The sequence below is a fragment of the Moschus berezovskii genome, chromosome 25, assembly GCF_049115385.1.
Source record: "Moschus berezovskii isolate FMDL1 chromosome 25, NW_MosBer_1.0, whole genome shotgun sequence".
Taxonomy (NCBI): Eukaryota; Metazoa; Chordata; class Mammalia; order Artiodactyla; family Moschidae; genus Moschus; species Moschus berezovskii.
Window position 1 is genome coordinate 29,939,520 of NC_142484.1, and position 21,269 is coordinate 29,960,788.

The following is a 21,269-nucleotide window of genomic DNA, read 5'->3' on the forward strand; positions in this document are numbered from 1 at the left end:
TCTTGTGTATTTTTAAAGGGCTCCAAACTCAGGGAGAATAAAAAGGACATCAGAAGAGAAATTTTAGAGGGTACAGGAAGACAGGCATTGAATCCACCAAGAGTTGCAGGCAAGATCTCAGCAGAAGGGTCTCTGAAAACACACATGGGAAAATCCATGCAGTAAAGAGCCAAAAATTGCAATTTCTTGGTTCTAATGGAACCAAACCCTCCCTGTGGGACTGTGTTCCTTACACTACTTTATCTCTCCTTCCCCTGAGCCTTACTCTGGGAGAAAGGTAAAAGGACAATCATGTTCTCTTCACCACTGTTGATTTCCAGGCCTGGGTCATGTGAAATAGGGTAAAGGAAATGCCTCATAAAGTTGGAATTCATTACAATAAACTGAAATATTTAATAATTGAAATGGAATGCCCTTGTAAGTATGAAGGACTGGGAAATTAATGGAGCTTGCTCAAGATTTTCGGAGAAGGCAATGGCAAGTCACTCCAGTACTCTTGCCTAGAAAATCCCATGGATGGAGGAGCCTGGTAGGCTGCAGTCCGTGGGGTCGCTATGGGTCGGACACGACTGAGCGACTTCACTTCGCTTTTCACTTTCACACATTGGAGAAGGAAATGGCAACCCATTCCAGTGTTCTTGCCTGGAGAATCCCAGGGACGGGGGAGCCTGGTGGGCTTCCGTCTATGGGGTCACACAGAGTCGGATACGACTGAAGTGACTTAGCATCAGCAGCAGCTCAAGATTTTATGGGGATAGGAATAACAGACGCACATAGTAAGTTTAACACAGTGTAGTGAGAAAAAATAAACTTTGGGTTCAGCATGGTCAGTAAGCCAGTTCCACCTGTTAGAAACTGAATCATTTCAGTTGAAATAGTGTAAGCAGATTTCTTTTTTCTAAGGGAGACAAAGAAAGGGAAGCTCTGTATTTAATACTTAGTGCCAAAGAGGCACATTCAGTCCTGGTCTCAGGTCTCCTATTTGAAGATTCAGATATCCTACCTTATGATACCAGTGCAAGTATAGTTGCTGTTTTTCCCAACACAACAAAAATCCAAGTACCTGAAACAAAAAAAAAAAAAAAGAGGAGAATAATTTGAAATGAAATCACCACAATGCTACCCAAAACACTGTTGTCAACTCAACATTCCTTTCAGTCCAGCATTACATTCACTTCTTGCTACACCTGCCCTTTTCAGCATCAAGGGTTTGTCACACTATTCCTCTGCCTAAAAAGCTCTCCCTTTCCATGCCACCAACCCTTCAAACAGTGCTCCACGTCACCTCCTACTTGTAACTTTCACCAGCAACCCAAGGAGAGTTTATTATCTTCTCTGCAAATTTGTAACAGTCACCACACTGATATTCTTCCAGAGTTCCTACCAACTTCTTTTCCCTGTGATAGAGCTTATTCCTAGTATCATGCAGAGCTAGCAATAAAAGATCAGGAGTGACAGGCCAGCTCTTTGAGAGTCTCACTGAATTTCCTTAAATTTTGCTTCCTCTTCTCATCTAATCAAGTTTCTCCTATAAACATGCCAACAATAAAATAATAATAATACTGAAATGGTAAAAAAAAAAAAAAAAAAAAAGTTCTTCTTTGAGGAACCAGTGCCATTGTTACAATTGTTAACCACTGTTGTTAACACTGGTATTAGTCAATAAATCTTAATTAGATTTGAATTCAAGTCTACGCAATCATCAAGTCAGTGTGGAGATGGAGACTGAAAACTGGAGTCTTTAGATGCTAAGGATATTAAAGAGAGTTTGAGTGCATAAGGCCCTCACCTTTTTATCAAAATAATTTTATGGATATGATTTTATTTGCACTTTACCAATGTACAATACAGGCAAGCTGGTTGGTCTATGGAGTATGGTTCTTGCCTCCGGCATGAGAGGTCCTGAATTCAGGTCCCAGACAAGACCTTGGGCTTCCCTAGTGGCTCAGACAGTAAAGAACCTGCCTGCAATGTGGGAGACCTGGGTTCAATCCCTGGGTTGAGAAGAGGCCCTGGAGAAGCGAGGCAATACACTCCAGTATTCTTGCCTGGAGAATCCCATTGGACAGAGGTGCCTGGAGGGCTACAGTCCATGGGGTTGCAAAAAGTTAGACGTGACTAAACAACTAACACTTCCACTTTTAGGCCCTATAAAATACCACTTTATTAAATATCATTATCACTTTCAATCGAAAGAAAAGAAACAGAATTATAAGAGTTATGTGACTTGGTTAAGGTTACAAATAACTGAAAGATAAAGAAATAGAAACCTGGTCTCCTCTGTTGCTGCCATTATATCTAAAAAGAGGTAGGACAGAGTTCAGTTCAGTTCAGTTCAGCTCAGTCGCTCAGTCGTGTCCGACTCTGAGCGACCCCATGAATCACAGCACGCCAGGCCTCCCTATCCATCACCAACTCCCTGAGTTCACTCAAACTCATGTCCACAGAGTCGGTGATACCATCCAGCCATCTCATTCTCGGTCGTCCCCTTCTCCTCCCGCCCCCAACCTTTCCCAGCATCAGAGTCCTTTCCAGTGAGTCAACTCGTCGCATGAGGTGGCCAAAGTATTGCAGTTTCAGCTTTAGAAGCTTGTTAAAATACATGGCGTATTAGACACTGCAAGTCCATCTTAGAAGTTATCTACACCATTTTGTTTATTGTGTATGAGTGAAGTACGGTTTGGTGGACACATTCTTGCCCCAAGCACATCATTCAACTGCATCTTCCTTATTAAAAAGTTTCTAACTAATCTCTGTCTACATACACTCTACATGCAGTGACTTCCAGAATGATTATCCTAACTAGAAATCTGATTTATACTAAATGTCTTGGCCTATTTTTCAGGCTTTCCAAAATCTTTGAAAATCCTATTGCTTTATCCATATTCCACATTATTCTTCATTATACCTTCTATGTTAACAGTACTGATTCTTCTGGAGAAGGAAATGGCAACCCACTCCAGTATTCTTGCCTGGAGAATCCCATGGACAAAGGAGTCTGGCAGGCTACAGTCCATGGGGTTGCAAGAGTTAAATACAACTTATCGACTAAACCACCACCATCACTGATTCTTCCATCTTATCTAGTCAAACGCTATGTATGTCTGTCTTGCTGACTTTGTCATGATACTCCCATTTTCTGGAACTTTTTTCCTCCATCCCCATAAGCACATCTAAATGTAACATCCCTTCAAGATCCCCCTCCTGTGCCACCTCTTCCAAGAAGCCTCACTTAATCTTCCTGGCTGGAAGTTAACTCTTCCTTCTCAGTACCCAGGTAGAACTTTATTTAGGACCCTCTAATGACAATTATAATTCTCTGTGTTCTTTACTTTTGTCTGTGTCCTAGTTTCCTACTAGATTCTACACTCACTGAATTAAGGACAACTGTAACTTTATTTCTCATACTTATCTCTGAAGTGCCCTGTATGAAAACAGAAACCAAACGTCTTTGATCTCTGTAACCTAAGTACTTATCACTCATATATTTTGCTGAAAGAAAAATTAATGCAAATGTCAACTGACGTGGGAGTTGGGTTCTTTAGTATCAGAGAGGAAATCAGTGGAGACAAGAAATTATGAAACCAGAGAAAGATATACATGTCCAATGTGTAAGTGGGCACTGAAAAACTCTAGTTACCTAGAAGTTAGTCTCCTATAAGCTTTCCAGTTCTGAAGACTCCTCTGCTGCCTGGCCTACATTTCTCACACCACATGACACTACTCTGTCTGGTGTGAATTTTCCACACTACACAACACTACTATGTCAGGAAACAGGCAGGGTCTCTATTACCTAAATACATTTGCTAAAATGTAATTTGCACCTGGATTAGGGGATTAGCATTTGCACAGCAGAACAGGTTTAACTCACTAGATAATTTGTAAAGCCCAGAAAGACTGATCCTCAAGAGATGGTCTATGAAATATGTAGTTCAATGAGTAAGTGTATTGCCATGTGAAGATGCAGGTGTCTGAAATGACAACACTGAATGAATCAGAAAATAAGCCATGAAACACAGGAAGAGAAAAAGGATGTTCTGCCACCCTTTCAAAGGATCAAAGTGAAAAGACTCTCCCTCTAACAGCACAAGCCTTTTTACCCTTCTATCCCTCCTGCCTAATATTTAAGTGGCTGATGAAAACCCAGACTCTGCTAAGAGTGATCTGAGGGCTCCCAGCACCAATTGGGAACCATACCACAGACTACTCAGGAAGGGAGTGGGAGAAATGGGAAACATTACTCACCAGTAGCAATGTTGTGTAGGCAGCCAGGATCCCAAGGAAACTCAGCAAGACAATGGACCAAAAGAACCAGATTCCTGTACCTAGGAAAATAACCCTGCAAAAATGTGTTTCAATTTCTAAAATAAAGAAGTTAGTAGTATCTCTGTCAAGGATAGGGTATAAGACTGGACTAGATGAGGCATAACAAAACAGAGGAATAAGAAGAGGAGCAATTTGGGAACAGTTACCCTTTGCAGGTATTTAGCTGAAAAGTTTTAATTTTGCTCTACAGACAATCAGGTACATTAACAGGATTCTGTACAACTTGTATGCTTTTTAAAGTTATTTAGAATAAAGACTCAAAAAAAATATACTCTTTAAAAAACAATAAAATGCATAAATTATGGAATGTTAAAAGAGAAAAAGTCATCCATAAGTTCACTGTCTTCATATAGCTAATACATGCCAATTTGGCAGATTCCTTGTCCTTATGAATATGTTCTCTTACATAATAGCAAGCCACTATATTAACATCTATATCCTGTGTAAGAGATTTGTAGTCCTCCCTGTTCCTAAAGTAGTTGATAAGTTAAAACTGCTAATAAACTGATTTAAGTTAAACAATGTTATAAATACTCTAAATATTATATGTAATAGAATTTAGACTCTTCAAGATAACAGAAATTATTTCCTCTCCTTATGAGACCTAGAGAAATTATGTTTTAATGATACAAAATAAAGATTATTGAAAATACTTCTACATGAAATATAAAAAAAAATTCTCTTTGGTCAGGGGTGAGAAGACATGCCAAGAGAAAAAGTTAGACAAGCAGTCAACCTAGCAAGGCTGATCCCAGATCAAAACACTGGGAAGAATATCCTGTAAAACATGATCTCACAGCCAGGAATCAGAAAATGTGTAAGTGATGTTAACAGATTAACCTAATAATGCCAACTAATACAATAACTTGCACAAAAATATAATTAAGATAACAATAAGAAAAGAACAATAAAAAATATATTCAAGATCTTCAGAGAGATAAAGGACTCATATCCGTATAACAAGAATAGAATGTTTATATGCAAGCAGAGTAATGATCAAAAAATGAAATACTGGGCAAAAAAACACATAGGATAGACATAAAGCAGTCTAAAGACAGCCAAAGAATTAATTACATGACTTATCCAGCAGCAATATTGACTTTATATTCCAAATGAGAAAGAAAAGTTTGGTTTTGCCTTTAATGGTACCTCTATTTTTCTAATAATTTCTCTAGCTACATTATTTTTTCCCCTCATCAACATACTGGCCTTCTTGCCTATTTTCACTCACATGTAAATATTTAATATTAGGTCATTTCCAAATTCTCCCACCAAACAGGTGAAGGTCTCATCTACCTGCTGAGTACTGCTGGCAAAGGAAAAATTGTGGGAGACCTGCAATGTGGGAGACCTGGGTTTGATCCCTGGGTTGAGAAGATCCCCTGGAGGAGAGCATGGCAACCCACTCCAACAGTCTTGCCTGCAGGATCCCATGGACAGAGGAGCCTGGTGGGCTAGAGTCCATGGGGTCACAAAGAGTTGGACTGAGCGACAAAGAACAGAGACCTATTAAAAAGAGAACCAATTAAGAATTCTACAAAGGAAAATACTGCAACAAAAATTAAGAATGCAGTGAACAAATTTAATAGCAGGTAAAACACAATAAACTGTGGAAAACTCTGAAAGAGATGGGAATACCAGACCACCTGACCTGCCTCTTGAGAAACCTGTATACAGGTCAGGAGGCAACAGTCAGAACTGTACATGGAACAACAGACTGGTTCCAAATAGGAAAAGGAGTACGTCAAGGTTGTATATTGTCACCTTGCTTATTTAACTTATATGCAGAGTACATCATGAGGAACGCTGGGCTGGAAGAAGCACAAGCTGGAATCAAGATTGCTGGGAGAAATATCAACAATCTCAGATATGCTGATGACACTACCCTTATGGAAGAAAGTGAAGAGGAACTCAAAAGCCTCTTGATGAATGTGAAAGAGGAGAGTGAAAAGGTTGGCTTGAAGCTCAACATTCAGAAAACAAAGATCATGGCATCTGGTCCCATCACTTCATGGGAAATAGATGGAAAAACAGTGGAAACAGTGTCAGACTTTATTTTTTTTGGGCTCCAAAATCACTGCGGATGCTGATTGCAGCCATGAAATTAAAAGACGCTTACTCCTTGGAAGGAAAGTTATGACCAACCTTGATAGTATATTAAAAAGCAGAGACATTACTTTGCCAACAAAGGTCCATCTAGTCAAGGCTATGGTTTTTCCCGTGGTCATGTATGGATGTGAGAGTTGGACTGTGAAGAAAGCTGATCGCCGAAGAATTGATGCTTTTGAACTGTGGTGTTGGAGAAGACTCTCAAGAGTCCCTTGTACTGCAAGGAGATCCAACCAGTCCATTCTAAGGGAGATTGATCCTGGGTGTTCATTGAAAGGACTGATGCTAAAGCTGAAACTGCAATACTTTGGCCACCTCATGCGACGAGTTGACTCACTGGAAAAGACTCTGATGCTGGGAAAGGTTGGATGGGGGGGGGGAGGAGAAGGGGACGACTGAGAATGAGATGGCTGGATGGCATCACCGACTCTGTGGACATGAGTTTGAGTGAACTCTGGGAGTTGGTGATGGACAGGGAGGCCTGGTGTGCTGTGATTCATGGGGTCGCGGAGAGTCGGACACGACTGAGCGACTGAACTGAACTGAACTGAAAACACAGCCAAAATAATCTGTTTAGCAAAAAAAACAAGTCAGGAGACAAATATCAAGAAGGAAACAGACACACAAAAAACATGAAAACTACAGAAGAAAGGATATGACACTTATGGAAAGAAGAGAAAAGCCTAACATGCATGAAACTAAAGTTTCAAAAGGAGAGGCAGTAGAAAATGGAATGAAGGCTTTGCTGGTAGCTCAGTGGTAAAGATCCACTTGCCAGTGCAGAAGACACTGGTTCAACCCTTTATCCGGGAAGATCTCACAGGCTATGGAGCAGCTAAGCCTGTGAGTCACACTACTAAGCCCACATGCTGCAACACATCCTAGAGTCTATGTTCCACAATAAGAGAAGCCACCGCAATGAGAAGTCCGTGCACTGAAACTAGAGAGTAGCCCCTGCTCATCGCAACTAGAAAAAAGCACACATGCAGCAACAAAGACTCAACAAAGCCAAAAATAAATAAGCAGATACTTTAAAAATAGTTTAAAAAGAAAAATGAAAGATAAAGTCTAAGAATTTTCAAAATTATTAAAAATATTGGATTTGTCTGGGATGATTCAGAGAAGTATTCACTGTTGGGATTAGACCTTATGCTATCACAGAAAATGCTAGAGAAGGCTGTTACATCTGCTCTGACAGTTGATCACTGGATGATGTTTATGCCTCTAATTTAAGTACTAGTACATAAGGTTAACTACTAGTCACACATCTTATTTTCAATGACAGAGAAATGGGGTAAGCAAAAATTCATATATATATATATCCTAACATATCATATATATTATAAATATACATTTTATTCATATATATATATCATTTAAACACATAAATATGTGTGTTTATATACACACATATGTCTGTATGTTGTTGTTCAGTCTCTAAGTCATGTCCAACTCTTTGCGACCCCGCAGACTTCAACATACCAGGCCTCTCTTTCCTTCACTGTCTCCTGGAGTTTGTCCAAGTTCATGTCCATTGAGTTGGTGATGCCATCCAACCATCTCATCCTCTTGTCGCCCTCTTCTTCTGCCTTCAATCTTTCCCTGCATCAGGGTCTGGGAAATATATCTATCCTTCTATCTATCTATATATGTATATATATCATACATAATACATACCTTTGTCCTCTAGTGTCACTAGTGATTATGTTATGTTAGACTATAAGAGGAAAATTTTCAGTTAAGGTTACTATTCAGCTGCCTTTAAAGTAGGGAGATTATTCTGGATTATCAGATTGAATCCAATGTAGTCACATGAACTCTTAAAATAAGTAAAGAAGGCAGAAAAGGAAGTCAGAGACATGAGAAAAGAGAAATCAGAGAAATGTGAAGCATGAGAAGGAGTTGACACACCACTGTTAGATTTGAAGATAGAGGTCACAAGCTAGAAGCTGAGAACAACTCCCATCTGACAATCACTAATGAATGAGCACTTCATTTCAACAACTAGAAGGAACTGGATTCTGCCAAAATAAACCTGGAAGTGAGTCTCACTCAGAGCCCCAGTTAAAAGCACAGGCCAGCTAAGCACCTTGAGTACCCAGGTCATACCTCACTTCTGACCAACAAAATTGTGAGATAAGAAATGGTATTCTTTGGTGTCACTCAATTTGTGGTAATTTGCCATGGCAGCCATGGAACTGCCTACGAAACCTACTGTGGCTTTAGGATCAGGGGGCGCTCACTCTTATATTTACACCTTCTATTTGATGATGGAGTATTGCTGTGGGGATTCTGAATGATTTTGAGTATGTTTATTGGAGTATGCATTCCAGAACTAGAGAAATAACCACAGGGTGGTCTAGGGACCCACTTTCCCAATGAAGATATGGGTCTGAACCAGAATTCCATTGACTACCTAATACTCAGAAGTTCCTACACTTACTAAGGAATCATAGCAGCATTTTATATCTCCAGTTATACATTTCAGAAAGTTCACAGTCAGTGTCCAGGAATCCCATAAAAGTATTTCTTCTTCCCAATGACAAGAAATCTGGTAAATTATTAAAAGTTCTTCTAGGAGAAAACTAGGAGTAAGATTGATAGCATACAGTTCTGGCTGCGTAGCAATGTCTTTCATCTTGTCAATGCCTTTGCTCCAGTCAAGGGCCAATTTACTTGGTAAATAAGTGAAATAAAGAACAGGAAAACAATGACAAAATCAACAAAATTAAAATTTAGTTTTTCAAAAAGATAAGCAAAATGACAAACCTTTAACAAGATTAACCAAGAAACGCCCAAAACAACAACAACAGCAACAAAACAGCCCTAAACAGACCCAAGAATCAAGATTGCTGGGAAAAATATCAACAACCTCAGATATGCAAATGACACCACTTTAATGGCAAAAAGCAAAAAGGAACTAAAGAGTCTCTTAATGAAGGCAAAAGAGGAGAGTGAAAAAACTGGCTTAAAACTCAACATTCAAAAAATGAAGATCATAGCATCTGGTCTTATCACTTCTTGGCAAACAGATGGGGAAAATGTGGAAATTAGTGTCAGATTTCATTTTCTTGGGTTCTAAAATCAATGTGGATGGTGAATGCAGCCATGAAATTAAAAGACGCTAGCTTCTTAGAAAAATTGCCATGACAAACCTAGACAGTATATTAAAAAGCAGAGACATCACTTCACTGACAAAGGATCATATAGTCAAAGCTAGGGTTTTTCCAGCAGTCATGTATGGATATGAGAGTTGGACAATAAAGAAGGCTGAGCACCGAAGAACTGATGCTTTTGAACTGTGGTGTTGGAGAAGAATCTTGAGAGCCCCCTGGAAAACAAGGAGTTCAAACCAGATATCCTAAAGGAAATCAACCCTGAATATTCATTGGAAGGATTTATGCTGAAGCTCCAATACTTTGGCGACCTGATGCGAAGAACCAACTTATTGGAAAAGACTCTGATACTGGGAAAGGTTGAGGGTAGGAGGAGTACTGGGTGACAGGGGATGAGATGGTTGGATGGTATCACTGACTCAATGGACATGAGTTTGAGCAAATTCTGAGACATAGTGAAGGACAAGGAATCCTGGAATGCTGCAGTCCATGGGGTCACAAAGAATCAGACATGACTTAGCGACTGAACAAAAGCAATAAATTACATTTTTATTTTATTTTATTGCTGTCCCCCTATTTATTTTTGGAGGCTAATTATTTTACATTATTCTATTGGTTTTGCCACACATTGACATGAATCTGCCCCAGGTGTACATGTGTTCCCCATCTTGAACCCACCTCCCTCCCCATCCCATCCCTCTGGTTCATCCCAGTGCACCAGCCCCGAGCATCCTGTATCATGCATCAAACCTGGACTGGCGATTCATTTCACATATGATAATACACATATTTCAATGCCATTCTCCCAAGTCATCCCACCCTCACCCTCTCCCACAGAGTCCAAAAGACTATTCTATACATCTGTGTCTCTTTTGCTGTCTCGTATACAGGGTTATCGGTATTTTTCACAGAACTAGAACAAATAATTTCAAAATTTGTATGGAAATACAAAAAACCTCGAATAGCCAAAGCAATCTTGAGAAAGAATAATGGAACTGGGGGAATCAACCTGCCAGACTTCAGGCTCTACTACAAAGCCACAGTCATCAAGACAGTATGGTACTGGCATAAAGACAGAAATAAAGATCAATGGAACAAAATAGAAAGCCCAGAGATAAATCCACGCACCTATGGACACCTTATCTTTGACAAAGGAGGCAAGAATATTCAATGGAGAAAAGATAATCTCTTTAACAAGTGGTGCTGGGAAAACTGGTCAACCACTTGTAAAAGAATGAAACTAGAACACTTTCTAACACCACACACAAAAATAAACTCAAAATGGATTAAAGATCTAAATGTAAGACCAGAAACTATAAAACTCCTAGAGGAGAACATAGGCAAAACACTCTCCGACATAAATCACAGCAGGAACCTCCATGATCCACCTCCCAGAATATTGGAAATAAAAGCAAAAATAAATTACATTTTTAAAAAGCCTCATACTTAAACAGACCCCTTTCCCCATCAAACACCAAATAATGGGTAAGACATATAACAATCAAGGCTAGAGAAGCTGGAAGAACTGCGAGTTGTCTTGGAGTAAGAGGTTGGCCAGAAGGGTGCTCAGATCACACATCATACCTGTCTTTAGAGTTTCAGGAAGCCCCATAAGGACAGAGAAAGAGTAAGAGGTTGGAGGTGAGACAGATATCAGGGTTCATGGACAGAGATCATGAACAGCAACAGGTGTAGGCAACAGTAACCCAGATCAAGAAGTTGAGGAACAAGGTATCAGGGAGTCATCTGAACAGAAGGCCTGGGGGCACTGGAAGCACAGAGAAAGCTTCCCCCTGAGCCAGATTTGGTCAAAGAGTGACAGTGAGCACAGGTGGAAGGGAAATATAGTAGCCGAGGGTGCTGAGCATGCTTACGCTTCCCCAGAGTCAGGCCTCCCATCCACCAGATGCAGAAAATCCAACTTTGTCCACCCTCCCTCTTATGTAACCAGATCTTTTCAGCCTGGAGTAAGATCCATGTGGTAATTATACCAAAGAGCCCTTACACAAATGAAAATACAAAAAGTGAAACTTACCAGTCAAAGCCATTGAATTCATTTGAAGTTTCTATCCAAGTGAAAAGTAAAAGCACAGACAAGCAAAATGACATAATCAGCCATGGGTAAAATAATCGCTCTCTCTGGGAAGAGACAGAAGGAAATCTCATTTAACTCCATTTATTTATGGTACTTCTGCAACATCTGTTTATATTCCCCAAAGGTCTACATAGTTACAGTGCAGCATTACCCTCTGACTGGAGAGACCACTGTATTCTTTTAACCCTATGGAATTCTGCAAAACTTTATTTATAACATTACCCTGAACTAGAGTTGTGTGTTTATATATTTATATCTGATGTCACAGTTTCTTCTTTGAGGAAAAGGAACTTTTGTTACACTTCTATGTATTGCCAATCATGGTCTCTCAACAATCATCTGTCGAATTCATCTACCTCTCCATGTACCAAATGTATGTTCATTCACTGAGTCATTCATTCTATCATTATTCACCAGTTCACTAATGCATAGTCACTTATCTACCCATATTTGGGGGAGAAGAGCATTAGATTAAGGAATAAATCTTTTTTTTTTCCAGTAGCCATTTTATACCAGTAGCTATAATGCTAGGGACCTCATAAATTACTTACATTTACTTTAATTCTCATGTACGAGTTATACGAGTTAGGTATTGTTAATCTCATTCTGTAGAAGAAAGAGTTAAAACTCAGAGAGATTAGGTTAAATGACTCAAGATCACACAACCAAGCAGGGAAACAGCCTGGATCTGTGAGCTCAAAACCAAGATGGAAATGATCTTTCTGGAAACGTGTACAAACTGAACCTTGAAGACAACCCCTGCACTGAAAATTGTATCACAAACTAGCCAAACAATACACTGTCAAACTCTTCCCAGGACTATGACTGTATCACAAGAATGAGAAATTTTGCCTCGTTGGGACACTGCATCCAAACTATTAAAAATGCATAGAATAATCCCTGCCCTGAACAAATTATTGTGAGCTCTAAGAATAAGGAAACAAAATGGAAAACAGAGTACTCCAAAATGGTGAGAGACATTATAGGTAACAAGGCACTAAACCACCACTTCTGGAGTAGGAATATGAAGATAACAGGTTTTGACTTAGATTTATACTCACTCTTTACACAAATCATGTGTGGACTTTTAAAAATATGTATCACATAGTCACTCCCCTACTTACAACCCTCCCAGAGCAGCCCGCTGTACAAGAATATCATCCCAACTGCCTGCCATGGCCCAAAGGTCCTACATGATCAAGTCTTGCCCATCCCTGACCTCATCCCATTCTACATACATACTAACTCCACTCTTCTTTATGCTTCTAGAACATGATCAGATCGTTCCTTTGTTGTTCAGTTGCTCAGTCATGTCCTACCCTTTGTGACTCCTTGGACTGCAGTACACCAGGCTTCCCTGTCCTTCACTATCTCCTGGAGTTTGCTCAAACTCAGGTCCATCAAGTTGATGATACCATCCAACCATCTCATCCTCTGTTGTTCCCTTCTCTTCCTGCCCTCAATCTTTCCCACCACCAGGGTCTTTTGCATTGACTCGGGTTTTTGCATCGACTCGGGTTTTTGCATCAGGTGACCAAGTATTGGAGCATCAGCATAAATCCTTCTAATGAATAGTCAGGGTTGATTTCCTTCAGGATTGACTGGTTTGATTTCCCTGCTGTCCAAGGGACTCTCAAGAGTCTTCTCCAGTACCACAGTTCAAAAGTATCAATTCTTCGGTGCCCATCCATCTTTATGGTCCAACTCTCACATCCATACATGACTACTGGAAAAACAGTTTTGACTATATAGACCTTTGTCGGCAAAGAGATATCTCTGCTTTTTTAATACACTGTGTAGGTTTGTCATAGCTTTCTTTCCAAGGAGCAGGTGCCTTTTAATTTCAAGGTTACAGTCACTGTCTGCAGTGATTTTGGAGCCCAAGAAAATAAAGTCTGTCACTGTTTCCATTTTTCCCTCATCTATTTGCCATGAAGTGATGGGACCACATGCCATAATCTTCGTTTTTTGAATGTTGAGTTTTAAGCCAGCTTTTTCACTCTCTTCTTTCACCCTCATCAGGAGGCTCTTTAATTCCTAAGAGTTTCACACTTCCTGGTTCTCCTGCCTGGAATATTTCTGACCCCACGTGTATACAGGCTGATTTGATTTTTACATTTAAGAGATTGTTCACATGACATTGCTTCAAACCAGTCATCTCTAACCATGCTCCCATTTTACTATTATCTTCAAAGCTCTTATCACTATATGAAACCATCTTTCTTCATTACTGTTTATTACCTAACTCATCCCACTACAATACAAGCCACAGGAAGGCCAGAAGCCTTAGTGGTCTTACTCACTGTGGAGCACATTCAATGAACTTGTTGCATAAACAAATTTCCTTATTTTGATTCTCACTGCTGCCATACTTGCTCAAAAATGTTCAAAGGCTCCCCACTGTTTACAGAACAAAGTTCAAACATTTTAACTTGACATAAAGATGCCTCAAAATTTGATTAAAACATCCCTTTCTGACCTGATCACTTACCATTTATCATCTTCAGTTCAGTTCAGTTCAGTCGCTGAGTCATGTCCAACTCTCCACGACCCCATGAATCACAGCAGGCCAGGCCTCCCTGTCCATCACCAACTCCCGGAGCTCACTCAAACTCATGTCCACAGAGTCGGTGATGCCATCCAGCCATCTCATTCTCTGCCATCCCCTTCTCCTCCCACCCCCAACCTTTCCCAGCATCAGAGTCTTTTCCAGTGAGTCAACTCGTCGCATGAGGTGGCCAAAGTATTGCAGTTTCAGCTTTAGCATCAGTCCTTCCAATGAACACCCAGGATTGATCTCTGTTAGAATGGACTGGTTGGATCTCCTTGCAGTACAAGGGACTCTCAAGAGTCTTCTCCAACACGACAGTTCAAAAGCATCAATTCCATGGATTGGAAGAATAAATATTGTAAAAATGAGTATACTACCCAAAGTAATTTATACATTCAATGCAATCCCTATCAAGCTACCAAGGATATTTTTCACAGAACTAGAACAAATAATCTCACAATTTGTATGGAAATACAAAAAACCTCGAATAGCCAAAGCAATCTTGAGAAAGAAAAATGGAACTGGGGGAATTAACCTGCCAGACTTCAGGCTCTACTACAAAGCCACAGTCATCAAGACAGTATGGTACTGGCATAAAGACAGAAATATAGATCAATGGAACAAAATAGAAAGCCCAGAGATAAATCCATGCACCTATGGACACCTCATCTTTGACAAAGGAGGCAAGAATATAAAATGGAGAAAAGACAGTCTCTTTAACAAGTGGTGCTGGGAAAACTGGTCAGCCACTTGTAAAAGAATGAAACTAGAACACTTCCTAACACCATACACCAAAATAAACTCAAAATGGATTAGAGAGCTAAATGTAATTCACTGCAGCACTGTTTATAATAGCCAGGACATGGAAGCAACCTAGATGTCCATCTGCAGACGAATGGATAAGAAATCTTTGGTACATATACACAATGGAGTATTATTCAGCCATTAAAAAGAATACATTTGAATCAGTTCTAATGAGGTGGATGAAACTGGAGCCTATTATACAGAGTGAAGTAAGCCAGAAAGAAAAACACCAATACAGCATACTAATGCATGTATATGGAATTTAGAAAGATGCAAATGATAACCCTGTATACGAGACAGCAAAAGAGACACAGATGTATAGATCAGTCTTTGGGACTCTGAGGGAGAGGGTGAGGGTGGGATGATTTGGGAGAATGGCATTGAAACATGTATGTTGTCATATGTGAAATGAATCACTAGTTCAGGGTCAGTGCATATTATAGGATGCTCGAGGCTGGCATGCGGGGATGACCCAGAGGGAGGATAAAGGGAAGAGGGAGGGGGGAGGGGGGTTCAGGAGGGGGAACTTACGTAAACCCGGGGCGAATTCATGTCAATGTATGGCAAAACCAACCAATATAATATTGTAAAATAAAAAAAATTAAAAAAATTAAAAAAAAGCATCAATTCTTTGGTGATCAGCTTTCTTCACAGTCCAACTCTCACATCCATACATGACCACTGGAAAAACCATACCTGCTCATAAATTCAACACTGGTAATTCATTTTTCCCTAAACACCACTATACTTTTCTATCTCTGGACTTCTGACCATCTGAATTCCTCCACCCAGAATCCCCTACACCATCATTCCTATAAGTGGAAGATGACTTCACAGGAACAGCAAAACGATAGCTAACATTTAAGTGCTAATTGTGTGCTGAGCCCAGTTTTAAGTTTCCACATAACGCTTCTCTCCTCACAACAAACCCAATTGGTGGTTACTGTTGCTACCATCTCTATTATTCTAATGAAGAACCAGTCACTGGAATGTTAGGCAACTGGCCCAAGGTCCCACAGTAGTTAAGCTCTAGTTTGGAGATAGTCAGTGATGAAGCCATAAATTTAATCCAGGCAGTCTTTCCCTAGAACACAAGGAATTTACTCTTTTGTTATATGCTAGACTCCTTCTCCTGAGAAGAAATAGAGCTTTGAGAATTATCTAAGGACTTTGAGAATTATGTAGTATAATTCCCTATCTGTAGAGGGGCTCAGAGATAGCACAAAACCAGCCCAAGAGCAGAGATGGAACAAGGACTAAAACATTGTCTCAGGAGCTGGTTCAGGGATTTTTTCCATTATACCACACTGCCTCTTCCAATGGCATCTTTCCCAGGAAGCCTCCCTTCTTTCACTCTATGTCCTTCTGTATAACTCTCTTATGACTTAGTTCAGTTCAGTTCAGTTCAGTCGCTCAGTCATGTCCGACTCTCCGCGACCCCATGAATGACAGCACGCCAGGCCTCCCTGTCCATCACCAAATCCCGGAGTTCACTCAAACTCATGTCCACAGAGTCGGTGATGCCATCCAGCCATCTCATTCTCGGTCGTCCCCTTCTCCTCCCGCCCCCAACTTTGCCCAGCATCAGAGTCTTTTCCAGTGAGTCAACTCGTCTCATGAGGTGGCCAAAGTATTGCAGTTTCAGCTTTAGCATCAATCCTTCCAATGAACACCCAGGATTGATCTCCTTTAGAATGGACTGGTTGGATCTCCTTGTAGTACAAGGGACTCTCAAGAGTCTTCTCCAACCTTAAGTAATAAATATCTGTTGAATCAATTTGCTCTTCTCCACTTTTGCCATTACTACGCTAATCCAGGACACCATCAGCTTTACCTTGAATATTGCTGTTGCTTTCTCTTTGAAGGCAAAGACATCTCCCTGCATTACTCTTGTACCTTTTATTGCATCTTCCATATGAAACCATTCCAAAACACACCGTGGCTTAAAATCTTTAGGGATTCTTTTTTACCCCGATCTTAATTTAGGGACTATTTCCTACATGGCAGACGTCAAATTCTTAAAACCACACAACATCTGTCCCATTCTCTCTCTATATTCACTTCCCATCACTTCTCCATTCATATCCTCCACTCCACCTAAAATATACTAAGCCCTTTGACTCCTCCAATATAATTTCTTTTGCCATCCTCCATTCTTTCCCTATCTAATTCTGATCACTTTACACCTTCTAAATAAAGTTATTTTTGACCCATTAAAAATGATGCATGACTGTGTATGTAGACATACACACCCAGACATGCATACTATATAGCACTTCTCTCAAGGAGAGAATACACACTTTCCCATATCTAAGGAAGTGTGGTCCATCTCCCTCCCAACTCATATACCAAAGAGCAGCAGCAGAGTGGACGTCTAGCTTTTTTCTTCTGTTGGGCTTCCCATTCGCAACTGTAGCAGCCATTAAGGTAAGTCATATAGCATTCATAGTTGAAGTAGTATTTAATCCAAGAATTAAAGTTTTCCCATCTTCCTGTCTCTTCATTTCCAGTCTCAGTCCTGTTAACATCATCCATGGTTCACCCTTTTGCTGAAATGGTAAATAAAACAATCAGAATCCAGTAGCTTCTTCATGTTTCCTACCCCCACTATTCTACAGAAAATTCTGTCGATAATGGACAGATCTTTCAAAAGATCATAATCTAGGAAGATGAATTAATATGATGTAGAAGAGCAGAGCTTCATCCTATCTTTCCTATTAACTAGGTGAGTTTTTATTGCAGATATTGCACCATTCAAAGTTTAGCTTTTTCACTGCTAAAATGGTACCATGTTCTCTACCTTAGCTAACTAATAGATGCTGAAAAAATTCATACTAGATAATATATATGAATGTGTTATTAAAACAGTAGTATGCTCTTGAAAGGAATACAATAAGGCTACATATTGTCACCCTGTTTAGTTTATGTGCAGAGTGCTGCTGCTGCTGCATCACTTCAGTCGTGTCCGACCCTGCGTGACCCCATAGACAGAAGCCCACCAGGGTCCCCCGTCCCCGGGATTCTCCAGGCAAGAACACTGGAGTGGGTTGCCATTTCCTTCTCCAATGTGTGAAAGTGAAAAGTGAAAGTGAAGTTGCTCAGTCATGTCCGACCCTTAGTGACCCCACGGACTGCAGCCTACCAGGCTCCTCCATCCATGGGATTTTCTAGGCAAGAATACTGGAGTGGCTCGCCATTGCACCATGAGAAATGCCAGGCTGGATGAAATACAAGCTGGAATCAAGATTGCCAGAAGAAATATCAACAACCTCAGATATGCAGATGATACTCTAATGACAGAAAGTTAAGAGGAACTAAAAAGCCTCTTGATGAGGGTGAAAGAAGAGAGTGAAAACGCTGGCTTAAAACTCAACAGTCAGAAAACTAAAATCATGGCACCCAGTCCCATCACTTCATGGCAAATAGAAGGGGGAAAAGTGGAAACAGTGACAGATTTTATTTTCTTGGGCTTCAAAATCACTGTGGACAGTAACTGCAGCCATGAAAATTAACACACTTCCACCTTGGAAAGAAAACTATGACCAACTTAGACAGTCTATTAAAAAGCATAGACATCACATTGCTGACAAAGGTCCATACAGTCCAAGCTATGGTTTTTCCAGTAGTCACGTTTGGATGTGACAGCTGGACCATAAAGAAGGCTGAGCAAAGAAGAATCAATGCTTTCAAACCGTGGTGCTGGAGAAGACTCTTGAGAGTCCCTTGATTGAAAGGAGATCAAACCAGCCAATCCTAAATGAAACCAACCCTGACTATTCATTGGAAGGACTGATCCTAAAGCTGGAGCTCCAATATTTTGGCCACCTGATGCAAAAAGCCGAGTCATTGGAATAGACCCTGATGTTGGTAAAGATTGAGGGCAGGAGGAGAACTGGGCAACAGAGGACAAGATGGTTGGATGGCATCACCGACTCAAAGGACATGAGTTGAGCCAACTCCAGGAATTAGTGAAGGACAGAGAAGCCTGGCATCCTGCAGTTCATGGGGTCACAAAGAGTTGGACACGACCTAGCACCTGAAAAACAACAGCAATGATCTTGATATAACCTGAGATTTTAGAGACATGGTTGAAGTATATGAAAAAATACCATCCTTGACTAATGAGTTACTCAGACACAAGTGTCTGCTCCTTCTTTTTCCTCCCACATGTGGCTTTTCTAGAGTGAGCTTCAATTAAGAATTATGGAATATTCAGAACAGCAATGGCTGAAATAAGCTTATTTTCGCTTTTGCCAACAAAAAAATTGCAAAGGTTTAAAGAAGAAATTACGTGGTATGTTGCTTTACAATGTCATTAGAACCCAGACATCTTTCAGTTTGCTCTTCCACTACAACACATGGCTCCTCGGGGTACAAAATGGCTGCTAAAGGTGTATCTACCAAATTCCAACTAACAAGAAGAAGAAAAGAACAAAGAAGGGTGCTTCCCCTTATTTTAAGGATGTTTCAAGAAGTTGGAGATCACATTTCACTAACAAGGGCTTTCTTACCAGCAAAACAACAATAACCAGATATTAAGGACATCTAGACATCAGTTGGCGATGGACAGGGAGGCCTGGTGTGCTGTGATTCATGGGGTCGCAAAGAGTCGGTCACGACTGAGCGACTGAACTGAACTGAGACATCAGTACTGCATTTTTTCATCCTTCTGTGCTCAGATAAGGCTCTCAGACATACGAACTTTCATAGAATGTATGGATTTGGGGAAAAATTTTAATGAAAAGTGGCTTCCCTGGTAGCTCATATGATAAAGTGTCTGCCTGCAATGTGGGAGATCCGGGTTTGATCCCTGGGTCGGGAAGACCGCCTGGAGAAGAAAATGGCAACCCACTCCAATACTCTTGCCTGGATAATTCCAGGGACAGAGGAGCCTGGTTAGGTTACAGTCTATGTGGTTGCAAAGAGCTGGGCACAACTGAGCAACTTCACTTTCACTTTCTTTTAATGAAACAAAAATAGTCTTAGAGATCTTATCCCAGGCAATTATCTCTGCCCCTGGAATCTTTCTGCTGTGTTCCATTTTGTTTTTTTGGAAAGGCACTCCAGTGTTGTAGCAAAAAGCAAATAATCTGAATGTCCACTTCAGGTTAAAATGACGTAAGAGGGCCTAGGATAATACTCTCACATTAAGTGATTTAAAAACTAGGCAAAATATGTAACAAAAGGTTTCACATAGTATATCAGATCAGATCAGATCAGTCACTCAGTCATATTCGACTCTCCGCGACCCCATGAATCACAGCACGCCAGGCCTCCCTGTCCATCACCAACTCCCGGAGTTCACTCAAACTCATGTCCACAGAGTCGGTGATGCCATCCAGCCTTCTCATTCTCCGTCGTCCCCTTCTCCTCCCGCCCCCAACCTTTCCCAGCATCAGAGTCTTTTCCAGTGAGTCAACTCGTCGCATGAGGTGGCCAAAGTATTGCAGTTTCAGCTTTAGCATCAGTCCCTCCAATGAACATCCAGGACTGATCTCCTTTAGAATGGACTGGTTGGATCTCCTTGCAGTATAAGGGACTCTCAAGAGTCTTCTCCAACACCACAGTTCAAAAGCATCGATTCTTCGGTGATCAGCCTTCTTCACAGTCCAACTCTCACATCCATACATGACCACGGGAAAAACCATTGCCTTGACTAGACGGACCTATAGTAGATAGTGAAGGACAGCAATCCTTGAAAGGGGAAACAGGGAGTGAGTGTTTTAATGCTCCATTTATAATCTCAAGCACAGGGTGTGAGAATATAGTGAAACCTGGCAATATTCCAGAAATGAGCAGAAAGAAATGGGAACTGGGGGAAATAAGGGTACCTCCTGGGTCTCTCCAGAGTCTCTGACTGTATACTAATCAATACACACTTGCAAAGAAATTACCTAAGGACAGGGAGAGAACTGCATAAAAGGAGGTGATGAGACAATCTCCAAAGGGTCACAGTACAAACTCTGAGAAGAGTTGATAATTCCACCAAAGAAGCAAAACCTTGTAATACCTACAGCACCATGTAGCATACTCAGATGGGTATTGAATGGGTGGTGGGAAAAAAAATTAAGCCTACATTAAAGGCTGCTATGGTCTAACCAGACAAACTTAAAGGTAAGTTTCAAAATAATGAAAATATTTCCAGGTTACATAAGTTATGGAACAAGATCAAGAATACTTTTTTAATATAAAATGCAGACAGCAAAGCAAAATTCACAATGCCTGCTGCTGCTAAGTCACTTCAGTCGTGTCTGACTCTGTGAGACCC

The 21,269-nt window shown here is 40.5% G+C and overlaps 1 protein-coding gene across 1 annotated transcript in view; it reads right to left on the reverse strand.

Moving 5' to 3' along the window:
* LOC129548372 (glycerophosphodiester phosphodiesterase 6-like) overlaps window positions 1–17,536 on the reverse strand; it is a 102,857-nt gene extending 85,321 nt beyond the window's left edge. The window contains exons 1-4 of the mRNA XM_055414899.2: window positions 17,351–17,536; window positions 11,587–11,690; window positions 4,246–4,339; window positions 1,004–1,063 (exon numbers count right to left, since the gene is read on the reverse strand). Of these exons, the coding sequence (XP_055270874.2) occupies window positions 1,004–1,063; window positions 4,246–4,339; window positions 11,587–11,690; window positions 17,351–17,536 (444 nt within the window). The remainder of the gene's footprint in view (window positions 1–1,003; window positions 1,064–4,245; window positions 4,340–11,586; window positions 11,691–17,350) is intronic.
* Window positions 17,537–21,269: the final 3,733 nt, after the last annotated feature.